The 19,595-nt window shown below is 40.7% G+C and overlaps 1 protein-coding gene and 1 long non-coding RNA gene across 3 annotated transcripts; both read left to right on the forward strand.

Moving 5' to 3' along the window:
- The first annotated feature begins 316 nt into the window (after nucleotides 1–316).
- LOC147331844 (uncharacterized) lies at nucleotides 317–7,479 on the forward strand. 2 transcript variants are annotated; one of them, XM_086288152.1, is made up of 4 exons: nucleotides 317–451; nucleotides 604–709; nucleotides 4,324–5,340; nucleotides 5,666–7,479. In XM_086288152.1, the coding sequence occupies exons 2-4, from the start codon at nucleotides 692–694 to the stop codon at nucleotides 6,350–6,352; spliced, it is 1,722 nt and encodes a 573-aa protein (XP_086144278.1). In that variant the 5' UTR covers nucleotides 317–451; nucleotides 604–691; the 3' UTR covers nucleotides 6,353–7,479. The 2 variants fall into 2 exon arrangements, with proteins under 2 accessions (XP_086144278.1, XP_086144279.1); XM_086288153.1 differs by lacking the exon at nucleotides 317–451 and having other exon boundaries at nucleotides 516–709; nucleotides 5,669–7,479.
- Nucleotides 7,480–12,749: 5,270 nt separating this feature from the next.
- LOC147331845 (uncharacterized) lies at nucleotides 12,750–18,284 on the forward strand. The gene is made up of 3 exons (XR_015128915.1): nucleotides 12,750–13,271; nucleotides 16,015–16,182; nucleotides 16,583–18,284. It is a non-coding gene; the product is annotated as an uncharacterized LOC147331845 (long non-coding RNA).
- The last annotated feature ends 1,311 nt before the right edge of the window (nucleotides 18,285–19,595 follow it).

The following is a 19,595-nucleotide window of genomic DNA, read 5'->3' on the forward strand; positions in this document are numbered from 1 at the left end:
ACTTGTGTTGCCATGACGCCAGGTCTCTCTTGGAAATGAGATTTTTAATCTCAATGAGATTTTTTTTTACCTGGATAAATAAAGGACTAATTTGTAACTTTCAGTGTTTTCCGGTCTTCCAAAAGAAAAAAACCTTCAACTACATGACATGCAGTTGTGTATTTGTTTTCACCTTATCATTCACTTGAAGTTTTACAAATCACCACTTCTTTAGTGAATATCATTTCAGTCTCAGACAACCTCGTTTCTCTTACAGAGGTTGAATGCACCTTCTGCGGATGGCGGTACCACACAGTGTGCGTGGACTTCCCCTGCACAGAAGGCAACTACAAATGCTGTGAATGCTAAATAAACAGAAACAAATGATCCCTGTTGTCTTTGCTTGATGATTGGTTTGAGTCTTGACAATCCACATTGCTGGCGTTGCATCTTTCAAAGCCAGCAATGGCAGGTATCAGTGCTCAAAGCTTTTGTGTTTGTTTCCAACAAGTTGCCCACCTCGGGAAACAAAAATGTGTTCTTTTACTTGTCAGATGAACATATGAGACACTTTGACTCTTCAGTGCAGTGTGGAGCCTAACAAAGATCTGTTTTGTGTCCCAGCTGATCAGCAGGAGGAGGAGAGTCTGACGGAGCAGCAGAGGAACATTTTCAGCTACTTGGACTCAGCTCAGCCACTACAGAGGAAACAATGAGCTCAACACAGAAGGTGACAGACAGAGCAGGACCATATGACCAAAGATATTTATCACCATATACATCTGAACATTTGCCATAACGATGTAGCTGACGATAGAATTGACAGCAGACAAAATACTTTACAGCTGCACAACTTTATTAAAAAGCCATCAATGTATTTTCACTGAAACAAGCAGCTGTTGTTTATCTGCATTAAAGTTATATAAAAATGTAACAGTGCAAATGCAAATTCCTCGCTGACAGTTTAACCAAAAGGCGTTTCCAGTGGAAACTGGCCGACACATCCTGAGCATAACCATGTATAATATCCACTAAACTTCAGAAGAGGTTATACAGTCGTGGCCAAAAGGTTTGAGAATTGCATAAATATTGGAACCTGGAGAAGTTGCTGCTTAAGTTTTTATAATAGCATTTTGCCTGCACTCCAGAATGTTATGAGGAGTGATCAGATGAACTGCATCGTCCTTCTTTGCCATGAAAACGAACTTAATCCCCAAAAAGCCTTACCGCTGCATTTCATTGCTGTCATCAAAGGACCTGCTGAGACCATTTCAGTGATCGTCTTCTTAACTCAGGTGAGAATGTTGGCGAGCACGAGGCTGGAGATCATCATGGCTGTATCCCGATTCAGGTTCTGCAGCTTTAAAGTCCTCAAGGGCCGCGTACTCAAAGGCCGCTAAGGCCGAAGTGCGAGGCTCGTAGGCTCGTGAAATGGGACGTCTAGCCTCCGTCGCGCTGCCCAGGTTGCCTAGCAACCATGATACTAACAGCTGGAAACGTTTCATACAGCTTTGTTTGACAGAAATGAAGGAGAACATATTTAGTTCATTTGTTTCTACATGAGCTCTGTGTGATTTGATGAGTATCTGAGGCTGAGACCACAGGACTGTGAAACATGATTGTTGGGCTTCATTTCTGTGCTGAACAGTCGTTTAAGATTAGCTGTAAATAACAATTAGCTGATGTTGTTCATGAGACTAAAGTCATCTCACTGTGGTAATGTAAATATAATATGGCCAATATTATAGTTATTATATTAATCACTTCACTCACAGACAAGTATCTGTGACAGTGTGTATACAGATGTATCATATATAAGAGACAAATATTGTTCATTTAATATGTTGTCATTACTAAATTTGGCTCAGTGCTTACATATATGTGTAAAAGCAAATGTAGGAGCTGTGATAACTGTGTCTGATAGAATGAAGAGTAGACTGATATATGAAATATTCCTTTATTGGGTGAGAAAATCAGACCATGTCATAACTGCTGTAAGTCACACAGAATAGATATCAGAGCCTTAAACAGGCTGACGTCTGCTAAATGGGTCAAACTGGGCAGAAAGTCTACAAACACATAACATCCTTATAGAATATGATGTAACACTATAGATCAACTTAGCTCAGAATATATAAAGCATATAAACAGTTACAGCAATATGATGCAACAAACACAGCAGCTACTGATCCAAAATACTCAAAGCTTCATAGAACTGAAACCAACATTTATTTTAGCTCCATTCTGCTGCTGATACAGACTTTAGGTTTCTGAACATTGAACTTGTTGCTGCCTTTCATAGTGTGTAACTTGAAGGCCCTGAGTACTCTGAGTACTTTCTCCCACACTGGAAACACTGGGATGATCACATTATTTGAACATTACCTAATAAGACTGATTCAGCACAGACAGTTCTGTTAAACTTTCCTAGCAGTCCTTCACAAACAGGGAACAGTCTGTCTATTCTCTCCATCTGTCAGCTGCTGCTGGCTCTTCCTCCTCCTCTTCCTCACACACTGCTGAGTTTGTCCTGGTGGATCATCAGGGCTGCAAAGCCTCACAGATGATGTGCAGCAGTGGGTCCCTCAGTCTGTCCTCACTCTGGACACTTGCAGTCGTCACACATGGAAATCAAATGTGTGATAAGCTGCAGGATTCAAACACAAGTGTAACTTATAAACACACGTTCATACTTTTATTCCACAATCAGAGAGAAAGAAACAGAGAGAGAGTGCAGGACAGACAGACAGGTGACAGTCTCAGGTGTACACACTGCTACACAACAGCACAGAGAAGCAGGATTTAGTGTTTGTGTTATTACGAGTGTAAACAAGAAGAGTTCCAGATGGTGCAGTGGACACATGTGTGACTGCTGTGATTAAAGCATCTTTCTTTCAGCTTAACGAGTGAACCGTCAGCTCGTTCAAACACACGTTAAAGTGCGTTTGGCTCGACACCACCGAACAGAGGCAGCAATATAACACAGCTAACATTAACAGTGCAGTGGATCCTGCTTGTGCCGTGATGTTCAGGACTGCAAACCGAGCAGCATCACTGACTTTCAGCTTGTTGTGTTTGTGGATATATGACTGACTTTAATTATCCACAAAATCATCACATTCTCTGTCAGATTAAGGTCGACTATTGAACGGCGTATATTTAAAAGGCTTTAAAACCAAGTTAACGCTGAAAGTACAAACATCACTAATGTCACATAACTCTGCCGACAAGGCATAGCTATGGCTATGAAATGCTCTTTGTGTATCACTTCTTCATTATGAAAGATGTCATTAATGCACTAGTAATGTCTCATCTGGAGTATTGTTCAATCATTTGGTCAGCAGCTAATAAGACAGATCTTAACAGACTTCAGTTAGTCCAGAATAAGGCGTCCAGATTAGTGTGAAGATGTTCATACTATACTAATATTGATAAAATGCATAATAACCTTTCTTGGCTTCCTGTACAGGCTAAAATATTCTATGGCTTACTTGTAGTTCTAAAGAAAGCAATTCTGTTAAACACACCACATTTATTCTGCTCAGCTGCAGTATCCAGATGAAATACATCATCATATTACACAGTTTTCAACAAGCTGCAATTTAGTAAATGCTCGAGTTAAAAGTAACGTTTTGTAAAACTGTTACATTTAGAGCAACTTTTAAGTGGAATAAGTTGCCTTAAAAAATTAGAGAATTATTCAAAACTTCAATGAACACTTAAAAGCCGATTTACAGAGCTTTTAGTTGTTGTAAATATTGTAAGACATGATTTGTTTTTGAAATTTGTGTAATGTGCCTCAATGTTATTGATATTATTATTATTGATTGCTTATATTTGAACAATTGTGAAACCTCACTGTGGATGTAAGAGTGCAATTATGTGGATATCTTGAATCCACTTTATTGTGTAATATTTTATGTGAGTATTTGACGGAAGACGAGCAACATCTGTTGTGGAAGCTAACGGGGTTCCTTTAGAATAAACAAACATAGGATTTATTATCACTGAATAATTCTGTATAAATCTATACAAATTATAGAAATATGTAATAGGAAACAACAAAATAATCTAAATTATAAAATAATGTGTGTGTGTGTGTGTGTGTGTGTGTGTGTGTGTGTGTGCATGATTTTAGTGTTTGAACAGTCATGAATTATCTTTAACAGCAGGTTGGATGTAATGTGTTAGAACTACCAGCAGGTGGGGATAAGAGACCTTTAAGGTGTTTGGTGCCACGCTCCACCTTCAGGTTTAAAACTAGTGTTAATGGAGTTTGAAGGTTGAGTTTGTTCCACGACTGCATTTCACTCACTGCCTCTGTTTGTATCTCTGTCACTGCAGGACCAACATGGAGCCAGAAGTCAGCGCTCTCAGGAGGCCGACAAACCTCACAGAAGAAAGGGAGAGAAAAAACACACCTGTGACGAGTGTGGGATGGAGTTTACTCTGAGGGCTAAACTAAAACAGCATCAGGTCATCCACACTGGAGAGAGACCGTTCAGCTGTGAACAGTGTGGAAAGTCTTTTTCCTGGATGCGTTCCCTAAAAACACACCAACTCATCCACAGTGGAGTTAAAGCGTACAGCTGTGATCAGTGTGGCAGAGCTTTTACTCACAGTAGCAGCTTACAGAGGCATCTAGTTACCCACTCTGGAATGAAGGCATACAGCTGTGACTTGTGTGGGAAGTCTTTTTCCTTGAAGCGTTCCCTAAAAAGACACCAACTCATCCACAGTGGAGTTAAAGCGTACAGCTGTGATCAGTGTGGCAGAGCTTTTACTCGCAGTAGCCACTTACAGAGTCATCTAGTTACCCACTCTGGAATTAAGGCATACAGCTGTGACAAGTGTGGGAAGGGTTTTACTGAGAAGGCTTCACTAAAACATCATCAGGTCATCCACACTGGAGAGAGACCGTTCAGCTGTAACATGTGTGGAAAGTCTTTTTCCTTGAAGCGTTCCCTAAAAAGACACCAACTCATCCACAGTGGAGTTAAAGCGTACAGCTGTGATCAGTGTGGCAGAGCTTTTACTCACAGTAGCAACTTACAGAGTCATCTAGTTACCCACTCTGGAATTAAGCCATACAGCTGTGACATCTGTGGAAAAACTTTCAGCCAGAGAGGGAGACGAAATACACACCTACGCATTCACACCAGACATGATGTGTACTGCTGTGAACAGTGTGGCAAATACTTTACAACAGACGCACAGTTACAACAACACATGTTTACCCACACTGAGGAGAGACCTTATCAATGTGACCTGTGTGAGAAGACTTTTAAATCTCCACATGACCTGAGACGACACCAACAGATCCACACCAGAAAGAGACTCTACAAGTGCAGCTACTGTGAGGTATGTATTTATATTGTTATCTTGTCATTTTAGCCTGACTGTTTGGAACAACTCTGCTCATTAAACTGTGTTAGCATGTTAGCAATTCTACTGCATGGAAAAGCAGCTCTGAGTGATTATTCAGATTTTCCTTTCAGTTATGATTTTAGTATTACTGTAGTATTATGGTGGTAGTATTGTAGTTATTGCAGCCCAGTAAACTGAGTGTGTTAACTGAAACAGTCAAATGTAGTTGGACGTCTGCAGAGATGCTCTTTATTTCAGGCGACGTTCAGGATACAAATGTTGAAGGACTGACTTACACTGTCTTTGTGTCTTTGTTTAGAAGCAGAGCGACACAGATGGATCCAGTTCTCAACCCTGTCATCACTGTGGTGGTGGGAAAGACTTTCTTTGTGACCTCTGTGGAAAAACTTTCAGTCAGCAAAATACCCTAAAAGTACATCAATGTAGACACACTGGAGACAAACTGAAATACTGCAAAGAATGTGGGAGAAGCTTCACCACATCAAGTGGTTTAAAACGACATGAACTGATTCACAGTGGGGTTGAAAAGCACCTCTGTGATCAGTGTGGGTCATCCTTCACTACTGCAGGTCATCTTAAATCACACGAACGAGTCCACACAGGAGAGAAACCACACAAGTGCAGACACTGTGAGAGAAGCTTCTCACATTCACATAATCGTAACATTCATGAACGTGCACACATGGAAGGAAACTACAGCTGTGACCAGTGTGACAAGAGCTTCAGGAATCTCAGTTCATACTCTGCACACAAACGATCCCACGTTACTAATAAACTGTTTCACTGTTACCAATGTGCCCAAACATTCACCTCATTGTCTGCTCTGTGCAAACATCAGCGCGATCACTCAGGGCTGAAATCACTCCCATCACTGGATCACAGTGAATCTGAAGACACAGAAAGATCCTCTGGTTTCTGTGTCGGACTCAAAAAGCTTGAGATCAGGCTCCACAGAGTTCAGATAGAATCTCCTGTAAAAATCTGATGAGGCAGCTGTGAATCAAACTCTTCCCCTAGTTCCATTTTAAGCTTTCAAAACTGTCCTACTGTAGTGTTCATGTCAAGTGGTTAGCTTTCTTTTCATCAGTTGGTTGAAAACTCTGTTTCCTATTATAAAGTTTTTGTTTTAATGTATTTTGATCCACATAAATGTTTTCTTGTTCAGGTTCTTTATGTTATTGAATCTTGCAAATGTTAAATAAAAAATTCAAATGTAAAATATCTTCACTGATGGTACAAATAAACTGTCCTTTCAGCTTTAGCTCCTAATTTATTCATTATTTATGGATGTAGCACAGCAGCCGTCTCTTGATTAACACATGGAGGGCTCGGGATCTGATGGTGTCGTCTCCCTAATTTGCCCACTCAGTAAATCTCACTCATGGCCAAGAAATTGAAATAAACCTTGTTTCCCTGCTGGATAGTGATCCACTGTAACTCTGCTCCTCCTTCCTGTTTAGGATTTCTGTGGCTGAAGTAAAATTCCCTCCATCCATCACTTATCCCAGCTAACCCAAAGTGAAATAAAGTTTTGCTGGTCTTAAAAAAGCATTACAATAATGGGCATTACCAATGCAAACTGAATGATACAGAAGATGAAAGAAGAGACTTTGATCAGTTAATAAAGCTCATGATCTGGATTCATTGTGGCTGCTACACAGATACTTCTGGGTCACTTCTCTCAGTTAGGAACCTTCCTCACCAAACTGACTGTTGGACCACACCCCTGGTTTCATGAGAAATTGTTTCAGCCATGATTTCTCTTCCTGTATTTCAGAGTAAAGACTGAAGTGACAAATGGAAGCATGTTTAAAAAACACAATGTGAGAGAGACGTTGAGGTCCTTAGAAGTTACCCTGGGTTTTTCTGTCACCCTGCTAGATGTTACACACCTTGTTATTGGACTGATTTCTACTGCTGGACTACTCCTGCGGAGAGTAACAATACTCTTACTAATTAGCTCCCTTTCACACCTTTGGGGATATTTATTTTTGTGTTTGCAGCGCTGTGAGCCAGAACAGCGAGAGAAAAATCTGCAGCAGCGACGAGCCGAATGCTTACGTGAATCGCAGCAGCTGCACATGTGCTACGCTGAATTAGAGGATATCTTTGCTCTGGATTTCTATTTCTACTTTTTCATTTCTATATGATTCTTCTTGCATCTAAACAAAGATGATTCAATTTGCTAAATGTTGATGGCTCTTCGTGCTCAGGTGTAAATGAGACGTAATATTTGCTCTTGGTTTGGTTCTCCTGTACAGAACCTTGCAGTACAACAGAAACCTAAAAACATTATTTGTAGTTGTTATTCTTAGTTGTTCTGCTGCCTAAATACCACAGGGTCTGATTATGAAGTTATTGAGCTGCACATACGTTACGACCTGCTTAAGTTCGAGGTCACAGCGTCTGTAGAGCAGCTGGAACATAATGAAGTCTACAAGGTTAAAGTTTTCTCTTCAGTTATTGTTCTTTCTGCGGCTTGGTTTGATGGATCTGAGAGCTTTTGTTTTTATTATTGTTATTATAATTATCATGAATATTTTACTCTCTAGAAGCTTTAAAATAGTGTTTGTGTTTGAAAAAATTGATTTAAGAATTGAACAGAAACATCTGTCCTTCTGAAAATGGCCCAAAGGCACGGAGACAAAGTCAAAGGATGCAACCTGTAACTTTCTCTTCCTTCATGTCAGGACCATCATCCATGATTTATATAAAATGCATATAGCAACAGTAGCACTTTAGTTTGGACTTTATGATTTCTGTAACTGGAAAATATTATTTTGTTTAAAGACAGAAGTGACCGCATAGTTGCAACATCAAAGGGAAATATTAATTAATTAGCATCAAGTATATTTGTTGCTTAAGCGTTTGCACTATAACTTAAGTAGGATTATAACTTTTAAGGAAGGAAAGATTTCAGATATTTAGTTCACTGTTTCAGTTATTTTATATGAAATTAAAACATTTACGTTGGTCAAATATGATGCTCTAAATCCAATAAAAGTTTGAAAATAAATGATGTATTTTTAAATGCTGCAACAAATGTTCACAAAAAGTAACTATAATTAAAACCAGTTAAACAAAATCAAATGTTTGAATCATGCTTAACCAAATGCCAGGCTGGAGAGCTGAACCTAAAGTATACGTAGAAAGATTTCAACATCTGAGCAGTTTTTAATGTTTTTATCACATATAAATGTCACAGCAGTGGGTCCTGGCCCAATGCTTTGTGTTTTTGCTTTTCTTTGACTCTTGTTTTTCTTGCTTTTTGTTCTTCTTATTTATCAGGCTCTCAGTAATCTTAGTTCTCCCTCCCTCAGTGTTCATTTCAGCCTGTGTTTAGTTTCTGTTCCCGTGTCCCACGTTTCATCGTTTCATGTCGAGTCAGCCCTGTCTCTCTGTTTCCTGTGTCTCCCCAGTCAGCCCCGCCTCCCTCGGGCACTCATGTGTGATACAGAGTAATAAACCTGACTACATTTGCTACACTCTCTTTATTACCTGTTACTTTAAAATTCATACACTAATTATGTCTGCCCATCTCTCTAATGTGAAGGTCAAAGGTCAACATCCCAGTGACATAAGAATAATCCCAAAGGGGCAAAGGCAGCGGTTAATTTAGCATAATTAGCATTAAGGGTACAGCAAGGATATACTTTTACCAACCCGTTCTCACTCCCGACGCGTAAAATAATGACGATTTGTCACGTCCCTTAACTTCTCATGCTGACGCCTAAGGTACCCTTCCACCTTTTTATGTGACGCTGTGGGTTGTCAATTCATTCCAATATGAACGCGCTCGCGGCGATCAGAGACGCTTCGAGCAGAGGCTCCAGCCATCCATTTACTCCAATAATAACCCCGTCACGGCGAAACATGACGTCGTGAAGCACAATCTAACTGGAGACCCGGGGACCCTCTCCGCGAACGGGTTTTTCTCCCTAATTTAATGCTTTCTTTTAATGACATCGTTAACATTTCTCAACAAAAACACGTGAAAGTATCACTGATAATTCAACAATAAAATGGCTTCATGTTGTGGCCATCACACAGTGTTTTCCAAACTGATTCACGATCTGAAAGTGCTCAGATTTAACGTACATAATCCTTTGTTAGGTTTATTAACTAAGCTGTAGTGCCTCTGCACCTCACTGTACAATACCTTGTGCAATACTTTTTGTAAATAGTCAACAGTGCAATAGACTCAATACTTGAAATGTGCAATTCACTTGTATTTTTATTTTTTATTCCTATTTATTCTATTTATCCCCTTTGTATATTTTATTTATATTTGTCTCTGTATTTATATGTGTGTGTGTGTGTGTGTGTGTGTGTGTGTGTGTATATATATATATATATATATATATATATATATATATATATATATATATAACAGTTCTGTAACTGTAACTTCGGTCGTTGCTGTGCTTTTTTTGGAAGTCGAATTTCCCAGAGGAACCCACCCGAGGGATTAATAAAGTTCTATCTTATCTTATCTTATCTTATTATTTTCATTTCACACGTAAAACACATTTATAGATTCATTCACCACTCCTGTTAGTTTTGGATGCGCTCGGCTCCAGCCAATCAGACCAATTTACGCAGACGCACTAATCCCGTAACTGCACACTACCCATAATCCTCGACCGCCGTCGCTATGGGAATGAAGATAACAACAGCTTGGTGCTACCCGTTATTCCTTTATTTACTCTAAAATAATAACCAGCGATAATACGAAATTAAACTGGCCCAGTGTTTAATTATGTAATTAAAAATTGCAAATTTTAGTATTTTATTTTTTACAAATTGCAATATTTATCTACAGCGCGCCTTTAGCGACACGTCAACAGATCTTAAGCAAGGCGATTGGATGGTTTTTACTGCAATGCATCTTGGGAGTCGCAGTAAATGTATCTTTCAACTCACGGTCCTGCAGCGAAGTTTTCGACTGGACACGAGGCAGATCCTAGCTAAGTAAGTTGTGATAAACTGTGGGTAATTTGCATGTTCACTGAAATATTAATTTCAGTGATATTAAACTGATATTAAACTTGAAATGTTTTCACAGAGCAGTCTGTGTACCAAGAGAACTACTTCTGCAAAAGTTTATTTAATTTTTTTTGTGATGTATTCTCATGTGTAAGACACTTGCTTGGCAACCCAGCTAATGTTAGTACTGCTCTATTTTAGCAATGTATCTTTTCTGTAATCAATTCAGGTTTTTTTTTTAACCCTATTCACGTAATTAACTCAATATTAACGACTTTAATCTCGTAATTGATTTTTTTTCTAAATATGGTGTAATACTGCCTCGTAACATAAGTTATTTCTTTGGTCATAAATTATTTTTGTAATCATTTCACCAAAACAGACCTGAAATAATCCCTACATGTTCCATTTTCATTTGCAGAAATGACAAAGCTAAAAACCAAACCATGCTCTTCCTGTCAGGGCCCAAACACAATAAAAGGGCAGTGGTACGGGAGAACGGACGAGAGCAACTGGGGTCAAGCGAAGGGACGGCGCTTTGTCCGGTTTTCTCCCGTGCACGAGAAACATGAAGAAGCTTGCCTATTTGTCTCTTGCTTTGCAGTGTAATTATATTGTCTTCAACGTTCCAGCGGATAGGTACAAGCTACAAACCTATCATTAATTGGTCCTTCGATGCCGGAGCCCTGGAGTCGCATTCACCGAGGGGAGGAGAGGCACGCTGGAAGACTGACGTCAGCCAGGAAGTTCCTGTGGATTCGCGGTCTGTCTTTTCTCCTCGATGAATGACGATTGGCGGGACTCGAGGCTGATATTACACGCTAAGCAACGCCAAGTAAGTTTAAAGAGGCCGACTCTATAACCGTGTCGTTGTGCAGTCTCCGCCATTTTGTGAGGCGTTGAGAAGTTCGCTGCTTTGTGGAGCGAAACCCGGGTTCCTTGCTACTGTGTGCAGCAAGAGGTTCCTTACCGCTTTGTGGGGTAAGAGGTTCCTCGCTACTTTGTGCAGCGAGAGGTGAGTTCTCCGCCGCTTTGTGGGGTGTTGAGAAGTTCCGCGGGGTCCAGATTGTGCTGGACAGTAGGCCTATTTTGTGTTATTGTCATTTTCGTCGTCGTCTCGTTGTTGTTGTTGTGTGAGTGTGTGCGGAGCAGAACGCGTGGTGTGTGACGTCAGCAGCTGTTGTTGTTATCATGGGTTTCTAAGCAACCAAGAGTGAGTCGGAGGGAGACAGACGTTTGTGCTGGACTTTGCTCCTGGCAGCACAAAGTATTTATGTAAAAAAGAGAGAGAGCGAAGGCTCCACAGCTGCGCGGGTTCACGCGAGCGCGGTCGCGCGGGTTTCACGCGGACCTGAGCCGTGCGGTTAATTGCAGGCTTATGTTAGAAGTTTTCAGGAAACACACCAGCCTTGAAGAGTGTGTGGAAAAGGCCAGCCCACATCAGCAGCTATGCTCTGGTGAATGGCTTTCCCCCCACCCCTTGCTGACACAAAATGTTTATTCTTTAACTTGCCCTGATCGACAGCAGCCTGTGTGCCAGACCATAGATTTAATTGAGGTGGATAGTTGTTAAAAGTAATCTGCATTAAGCTTGTGGTTGCTTAAATTCAGTACAATGACATATGAGGAGAAGTGATATAGGCAAATATTTAAACTAATGAAGTGCATAGAGGCACTTGACCTGTGTGAAAGACTGTCGTCTTATTATGAGCCATTGTTGAGATATGGAGCACATCTGTGAAAACAACTAATATGCTGAACCCTGTATGAAACATCTAAAGGTACATGATGGAGAAGCTGTATTGAATATGAAAGTGTAAGACTTTGCCGCTGTGGGCAGAGCATGCAACTACTGTGTGATGTTGCGTTGCAGGTTTTTTTTCTGAGCTGATGAGCAAGCTACACATTATCAGATCGAGAGCTGTCTGAGAACTACTCAAAGAAAGGGAAACAGAGAGTGTGCAGCGTTTCCATGAGCAGTTTTCCTGCATCTTGACTCATGTGTGTGGAGTGTTCATAGCATCAGCATCATGTTTTTGTTTATTTGTTTTGTTGGGTTGAAAATAATTAAATAAACGTGTGATCATATTTATGGATCATCATGGTATCATCAGCCATGTGATTTATTTATGCAGATGAAAAAGTGAGTGTGAATGTGTCTGACATCACAGTGTTTCTGTGCGCTGTGTAAAAGTAATTGCCTCTGATTGAGAAGAGAATTTATATTGTAGAAGAAAAATAATCATAGGAAAAAGGTTTCATGTTGATCAGCCGAAAAACAACTACAATGTCATTTTCTGCTTTTAAGAAAGGATTGTTCACACAAACACACAGAGAGAGAGAGAGATGTGTGTTGATTAAGCAGTGATGATGATAATGAAAATGTCTTAGTTTGTCACTTTCAGGTGAAAAGCAGACCTGAATCAATTTTCCACATGCAGCAGTCGGAAGAAAGTTATATTTCAACATCATTGGAAACATGCAGGCCAAGTTTCTGGCTGACTTATTTACAGCGCCATGTGTCTCTCAACCTCACAAGCAAGCAAGCTCTCACTCCTCCCTGAAGAATGCAGCTCCAAAGAGCAATAACATGATAAAGAGACAGCAGCAAGTCCTGAACAAAAAGTCCTAGCAAAGCAGCAGCAATGTGGACAAACAGCATCAGAGAAGAGCAAACCCATCATCCTGACTGATCGGATGAATGGCACTGTGTTTCCAACAAGCTGCAACTTCACTATACATGTGAATAAAACTTTTGAGGAGAACTGAGGAGACTGTTGGAGTTTGACATTTGCCACCTGTGGAGTAAAATGGCAAGAAGAGACAGTGGAACACAGGACAAAGCTGAAGGAGAACTGCCGGCTATTGGACTGTTGAAGTGGGAGAGGACAAAAGAGTGAGATGACAACAGAGTGAGAGTAAGTGGAAACACAGAGGAATGCTGTTATTAAATGTAGGAAATCAAAATTTGGGTTAGCAAACCTGGGGAAAAGAAAACTGACTGCTTAAGTTGGAGAATTGAGACGGAGTCTGAAACACTGCGAAAATAGAAACATATACAAAATCACACACACAAGCAGAACATGCATTAACCCTACTGACACTTCCAAACACAAGAGCTTATGAAGATTAGACATCTTAAGTATGTGAGTTTGTTTATCATCTTGTCCAAATCACTTAGTGTGATGCAAAGACCAGTGGACTCATAGCACATTAGTTAAGAAATGATTAAATAATAGTAGAGAAGTGTGTAGGAAAGGCAGCTTTTAAGAACATGCTCTGCTGGATATGCAGCTCCACAGACATGCATTAGACCTGCCTAATAACACAAACACACATGCAATGAAAATTAGCTTGTTATCTTTCATCAGTGTTAAAATAGTGTCAATTTAGCAGACACTTGTTATCAAATACTGAATTTATCCAAAAAAAAAAAAAAAAAAAAAAAATTGACTCTCCAGGTTGCAGGACAACAGTTTAACTTTTGTGGGAAAAAGGATCCTGGTTTGAGCAACCAGTGATCAGACAATAAATTTAGTGTTAAAATGGTAAATTGGGAGAAGCTTCCTGCTTGATTGAGGCAGCACATGTAATTTACTGTATGAGGGGAATTGTCTTTTGTGATACTATTTTGAACATGCTTTTCTGTCGTCCTGTCAACTTAGTGAGTTAATAGCTGGTATGCAAATTAGCTGATCGTTCTTAGATTAATGAAAGGTGACTGAATTCTAGCACGAGTGAATGAGATGTGTTGGAGTTTGTTGTGTTAAGTGGAAACTCTAAAACACTGAGTTTCCTGTTTGATGTGCGAGTGAATCTTGTATTTAGATACACAACTCTGAATACGTCAGAACAAACGTCTTTTGTGAAGTGCATGACAGCATGTCACATGTTTTATGATGAAGGGAAAAAGGAAAATTGAATAAAATAGATCTGTGGCCTAAATGAGTGAAGAGCACAGACCTGGTGATTAAACTCATAGCTAATATGACATTAGGGTTATGTTGTGTTTTGTGCAGCTGATGGTTGGTTTGGAGTGAATCTAGCTGATGATTCTTCTCCTGTTGTGAAGTTGATGAGGAGTTTGTGTCATGACTTAACAAGGCCTTTTTATTTTGATACTTTCACAGTGCACTGAAAGTTTGGTTTGATAATCTCTGTTATTTTTCATTTTTATCTTTTGAACAGGCACTGATTTTGTTTGTCTATTTCTTTTCTTTAAGCAGATCTGCACGTCAGGAATTAAAAGTGCTATACGACCGGTCGAGAACGCTGATACAAGTGAGTTTTCTCCACATTGAAATGGGCTCAGGAGAAAGCCACTTATTTGGGACAATTATTAAATGAGTGTCCCAGCCTAAAAAGGATTCAGCGATGTAATCCCATCTAAAGTTCTTTTTCTTTTCGACATGACGTCATTTTGCTGGAAGTGGAAACTAAATGCGACGACAGGTTCCACTATCAGCAAAGAATGAATGAATGAATGAATGAATGAATGAATGAATGGAAATAAAGAACAAACTGACTGACTGGTAAAAGCTGACAGGACTTGACCACGACTCAAGGTTAACCTCCACCTAGACAGGACAAAAGGGTGGATGAATTTATGTGTTTTTGTTACAGGAGCAGAAAGATGACAGCAACATTCGAGGTTGCATGACGATTTAATCTTTTAAATGCCATTTTCTCTGTCTGTGAATTTACTATGTGTGTGTCATCCACTAACTTGTGTTGCTCACAGACATTACTGTGAGAAAGTGTACACACCTGCGCAGCGCTAACATTTACATTTCTTTTTACAGCAGATGATTAATCATGTGTTTGATCATGTGATTTATAAGAGGATTAGTTAATGTTTTCCTACTACAGGATTTCTGGGTTTATATGTGACTGTCATTCTTTCCACAGCTAGGGTTGGCTACCTTTATGGTGTTTTTATGGCACCTCTGGAACCTGTTGACCTGTGTCTGACCACCGTCTGACCACAGTCAATGTGTATTGCTAATGTTTGTTTTTCTGAGACTGCATGTAGAAGATTCAGCTGAAACAGACAAGTGACATGAGTAAAACAAATAAGAGGTTACGGTGTTTCTGGGAAAGTTGAATATGGGCTCTTAGCTGGCCACTTTGAGCCCATAGGGATATATGAGTGGGGTGACTTTGCTTAAGGGCGGTCACCGATTACATTAATGTTAACTGAGCACATGGGATGATCCATGTCTGAGGCGAATTATGGTAATGATAGTGATTTAATGATTTGAGAAAACCTGCACATGACACTTGTCTTGCCCGTGCTGAATGCTTATTACTCTTTTGATATAATTGTTTATACGTGTGAAGTGTGATTTTATTTCCAGATCTTGTCTTCCAGGCCATGATGGCCAGTTTTTAAGACAGGGATCCAGGTTTGGTGAGTTGACGCATGGGAGTGTCCATGCGTCAAGAGGTGGAGTCCAAGGATTAACATTAAACAATGTTTACTATTATTGTTGCAGTGATTTGTGTGATTAGCCGTTTATTTACAAGTATTAAATCTATGCAAGTGGTGCATCCATGTTCAGATGAGGCTTTGATGGCCTATTAGTGAAGTTCACTGAACTAAAGAATGTGGTTTGATGATTGTTGACATGCTCTCCACATAGAAGTCTTTCTGAAATACAGGTGCAGCAGTGAGAAGCGAGAAACATTCCAGGCATAGCCCAGGCAGTGGTTGAGGTCAAAGGTCAAGCTGGTTGGGGCCCATCATGAGATCAGACCTTGGAGCCACAGCAAGGACCATGAAACTGCCTGCAAAATAGCGGAGAGACCCTCCTGGATTTATCAGAGCCTGTAAGGGGATTTTTATGAAATACAATATAATCAAGTGTGCCTTATATTCAAGTGTTCATATATTTTCACATAACAAAGCCTATTGTTAAAGAGAACATGATGCATTCTTTACTTCAGTAGCTGTGATGTCAGATAAAGCATGATATACGTCTGTATACTTTACTCCAGTGTGTAAGGTCAAGATAAGCTGAGCTAATGCCTAAACTCTCCCCGACTTCTTGCAGAAAGAGGAAGTACTATGTAACCTGCTTTGCCCTATAAATAAAGCAACCAAGCCTGCATTCGGTGTGTGTGTCTTCTCAGAGGCATTCACCCGTGCGCATGTTTTATAAAACTCTGAGTCGGTCTGCAGTGTCTTATTTCTCTTATTTGTGATAGAACAAATGTCTTCCCCTGACAGAGCCACTGCAAAGAGGTCGAGGTCCCAGGAAACCCCAGAACCCTCAAGACAGCACAATAGAGAAATCTCACACTTGGTTGTTTCAGTGGTGAGGGGGGAGTGCTGATTGAGCCCCCGTAGGGTAAGCTCGCACTTCAACCTCCAGCCTCTGATCAACTCTAGGGCAACCAAGTGCGAGGCGTGACGGCTGAATCAGCTGAACCAGGAGGAAGGCAGAGAAGCTGAGTGTTTTGAGACAGATCCAGCAGGGCCAAAATCAGGACTATCCATGACGAGAAGGAGTGCCTGAGAGGATCGTCCACAGGATGGGAGCTGAGGCCAGGAGAGAGACTTCAGGAGGATCAGAGATCATCTTCAGCAGCGTTGGGACAGGAAAACTCGAGGGATGAGGGGAGCATGCCAAGCTCCATCGACAGCGCAGAAGGAGTTCGAGGATGACATCATGATTCTGAGAAAAGCACAGGAACCAGAAGCTATGGTGGTGATGACAGCAGTTTCCTATGAACATCACCTAATGCGGTGCCACTATACTGTGCATACGATGACACTCTGAAGGCTGCTGGGATCATAACAGTAGTAAGATAATGGAACCCTGCACCCTTTCCACAGAGGTGTTTCTCTGCAGAGCGTGGACAATGAAGGAGTCATAAATATCCCCCTCACAGGACGAAGGCCTGAAGTGAGGTAATGGGAGGCCATAAAACTAGAGTGCTGAGAGGTCTGCAGCTTTGGAAATAGCTGAGACCCATGTTGACAAACAACAAAACCAACTGGTATGTTTGAATGTTTATTCTACGTACATTTGGACTCTGGTCCTATGGACAAGGAAACAACTGGAAGAGACATTCATGACGCCCTGCAGAACTCAAACCACTCTGCAGAGAGACATGTGATTTGCACACCTGGAGGAAGCATCACCAAGCTGAGATGTTTTTGAAAATGTTACTTTTTTATTTTCACTATTAAATTAACAATTTCTTTGGTTGCTCGTAAGATGCAGTTTGCCGTTGGACGAGATCAATGAGGACTGGGATAACCGCTAATACATTTGTTAAACTGTGTACTTTTACAGTAATTTAGGGTGATTTGACATATGCTGAATATAACAATGTTTGCATTGAAACTGTCAGACATGAGGTATTCGTAACTGGGGACTTTTCAAGCATAAACGTCAATAAGGGGGGAATGTTAGAGTTTGTATTGTTGATTGTCATTTATGCTTAGAAACATTTACTCATATATGCTTAGAAGTATATAATCATTGGTAGATTGAAAGGATGTCTCATCCTAAAAGAGGTCTGTATTAACTCTGTGTGGAGGGGGGGTGCGTACATTCCTCTGCACAGTGTCCTGGCATGGATCACACCCCCTAGGAGAGTTTATCTTTGATTTATGGTATAGCAAGCACACGTATATCTGTTTAAGTATAAGAGCCTTTTGTTAGATGGACCCAGACGTCCTGGTACAAGCTAGCGCCAGAGTCTTCACAGGGTCACATCTTGACCTCACACAGATCTCTCACACACACCCACATACACACACACACACACACACACCCACATACACAGGCAAGGTACTCTTTGTTTGTATGTAGACGTCATATGTTAATGAACCTATGCATATTCATGTAACCTCAATAAAAGGGCAGTGGTACGGGAGAACGGACGAGAGCAACTGGGGTCAAGCGAAGGGACGGCCCTTTGTCCGGTTTTCTCCCGTGCACGAGAAACATGAAGAAGCTTGCCTATTTGTGTCTTGCTTTGCAGTGTAATTATATTGTCTTCAACGTTCCAGCGGATAGGTACAAGCTACAAACCTATCACATGTGTTTTTAGTTACACTTGTGTTTGAATCCTGCAGCTTATCACACATTTGATTTCCATGAGTGACGACTGCAAGTGTCCAGAGTGAGGACAGACTGAGGGAGCCACTGCTGCACATCATCTGTGAGGCTTTGCAGCCCTGATGATCCACCAGGACAAACTCAGCAGTGTGTGAGGAAGAGGAGGAGGAAGAGCCAGCAGCACAGAAATGAAGCCCAACAATCATGTTTCACAGTCCTGTGGTCTCAGCCTCAGATACTCATCAAATCACACAGAGCTCATGTAGAAACAAATGAACTAAATATGTTCTCCTTCATTTCTGTCAAACAAAGCTGTATGAAACGTTTCCAGCTGTTAGTATCATGGTTGCTAGGCAACCTGGGCAGCGCGACGGAGGCTAGACGTCCCATTTCACGAGCCTACGAGCCTCGCACTTCGGCCTTAGCGGTCTTTGAGTACGCGGCCCTTGAGGACTTTAAAGCTGCAGAACCTGAATCGGGATACAGCCATGATGATCTCCAGCCTCGTGCTCGCCAACATTCTCACCTGAGTTAAGAAGACGATCACTGAAATGGTCTCAGCAGGTCCTTTGATGACAGCAATGAAATGCAGTGGTAAGGCTTTTTGGGGATTAAGTTCGTTTTCATGGCAAAGAAGGACGATGCAGTTCATCTGATCACTCCTCATAACATTCTGGAGTGCAGGCAAAATGCTATTATAAAAACTTAAGCAGCAACTTCTCCAGGTTCCAATATTTATGCAATTCTCAAAGCTTTTGGCCACGACTGTATAACCTCTTCTGAAGTTTAGTGGATGTTATACATGGTTATGCTCAGGATGTGTCGGCCAGTTTCCACTGGAAACGCCTTTTGGTTAAACTGTCAGCGAGGAATTTGCATTTGCACTGTTACATTTTTATATAACTTTAATGCACATAAACAACAGCTGCTTGTTTCAGTGAAAATACATTGATGGCTTTTTAATAAAGTTGTGCAGCTGTAAAGTATTTTGTCTGGTGTCAATTCTATCGTCAGCTACATCGTTATGGCAAATGTTCAGATGTATATGGTGATAAATATCTTTGGTCATATGGTCCTGCTCTGTCTGTCACCTTCTGTGTTGAGCTCATTGTTTCCTCTGTAGTGGCTGAGCTGAGTCCAAGTAGCTGAAAATGTTCCTCTGCTGCTCCG

This window comes from Aulonocara sp. 'chitande type north' Nkhata Bay, linkage group LG4, assembly GCF_057382095.1.
Source record: "Aulonocara sp. 'chitande type north' Nkhata Bay isolate Kocher_YH1m ecotype deep benthic linkage group LG4, A_spYH_male_GT1.1, whole genome shotgun sequence".
Taxonomy (NCBI): Eukaryota; Metazoa; Chordata; class Actinopteri; order Cichliformes; family Cichlidae; genus Aulonocara; species Aulonocara sp. 'chitande type north' Nkhata Bay.

Coding starts and splice junctions, on each gene's coding strand:
- LOC147331844 (XM_086288152.1), top strand. Junction 5,341..5,665: donor ACAAGTGCAGCTACTGTGAG/GTATGTATTTAT, acceptor GTCTTTGTTTAG/AAGCAGAGCGACACAGATGG.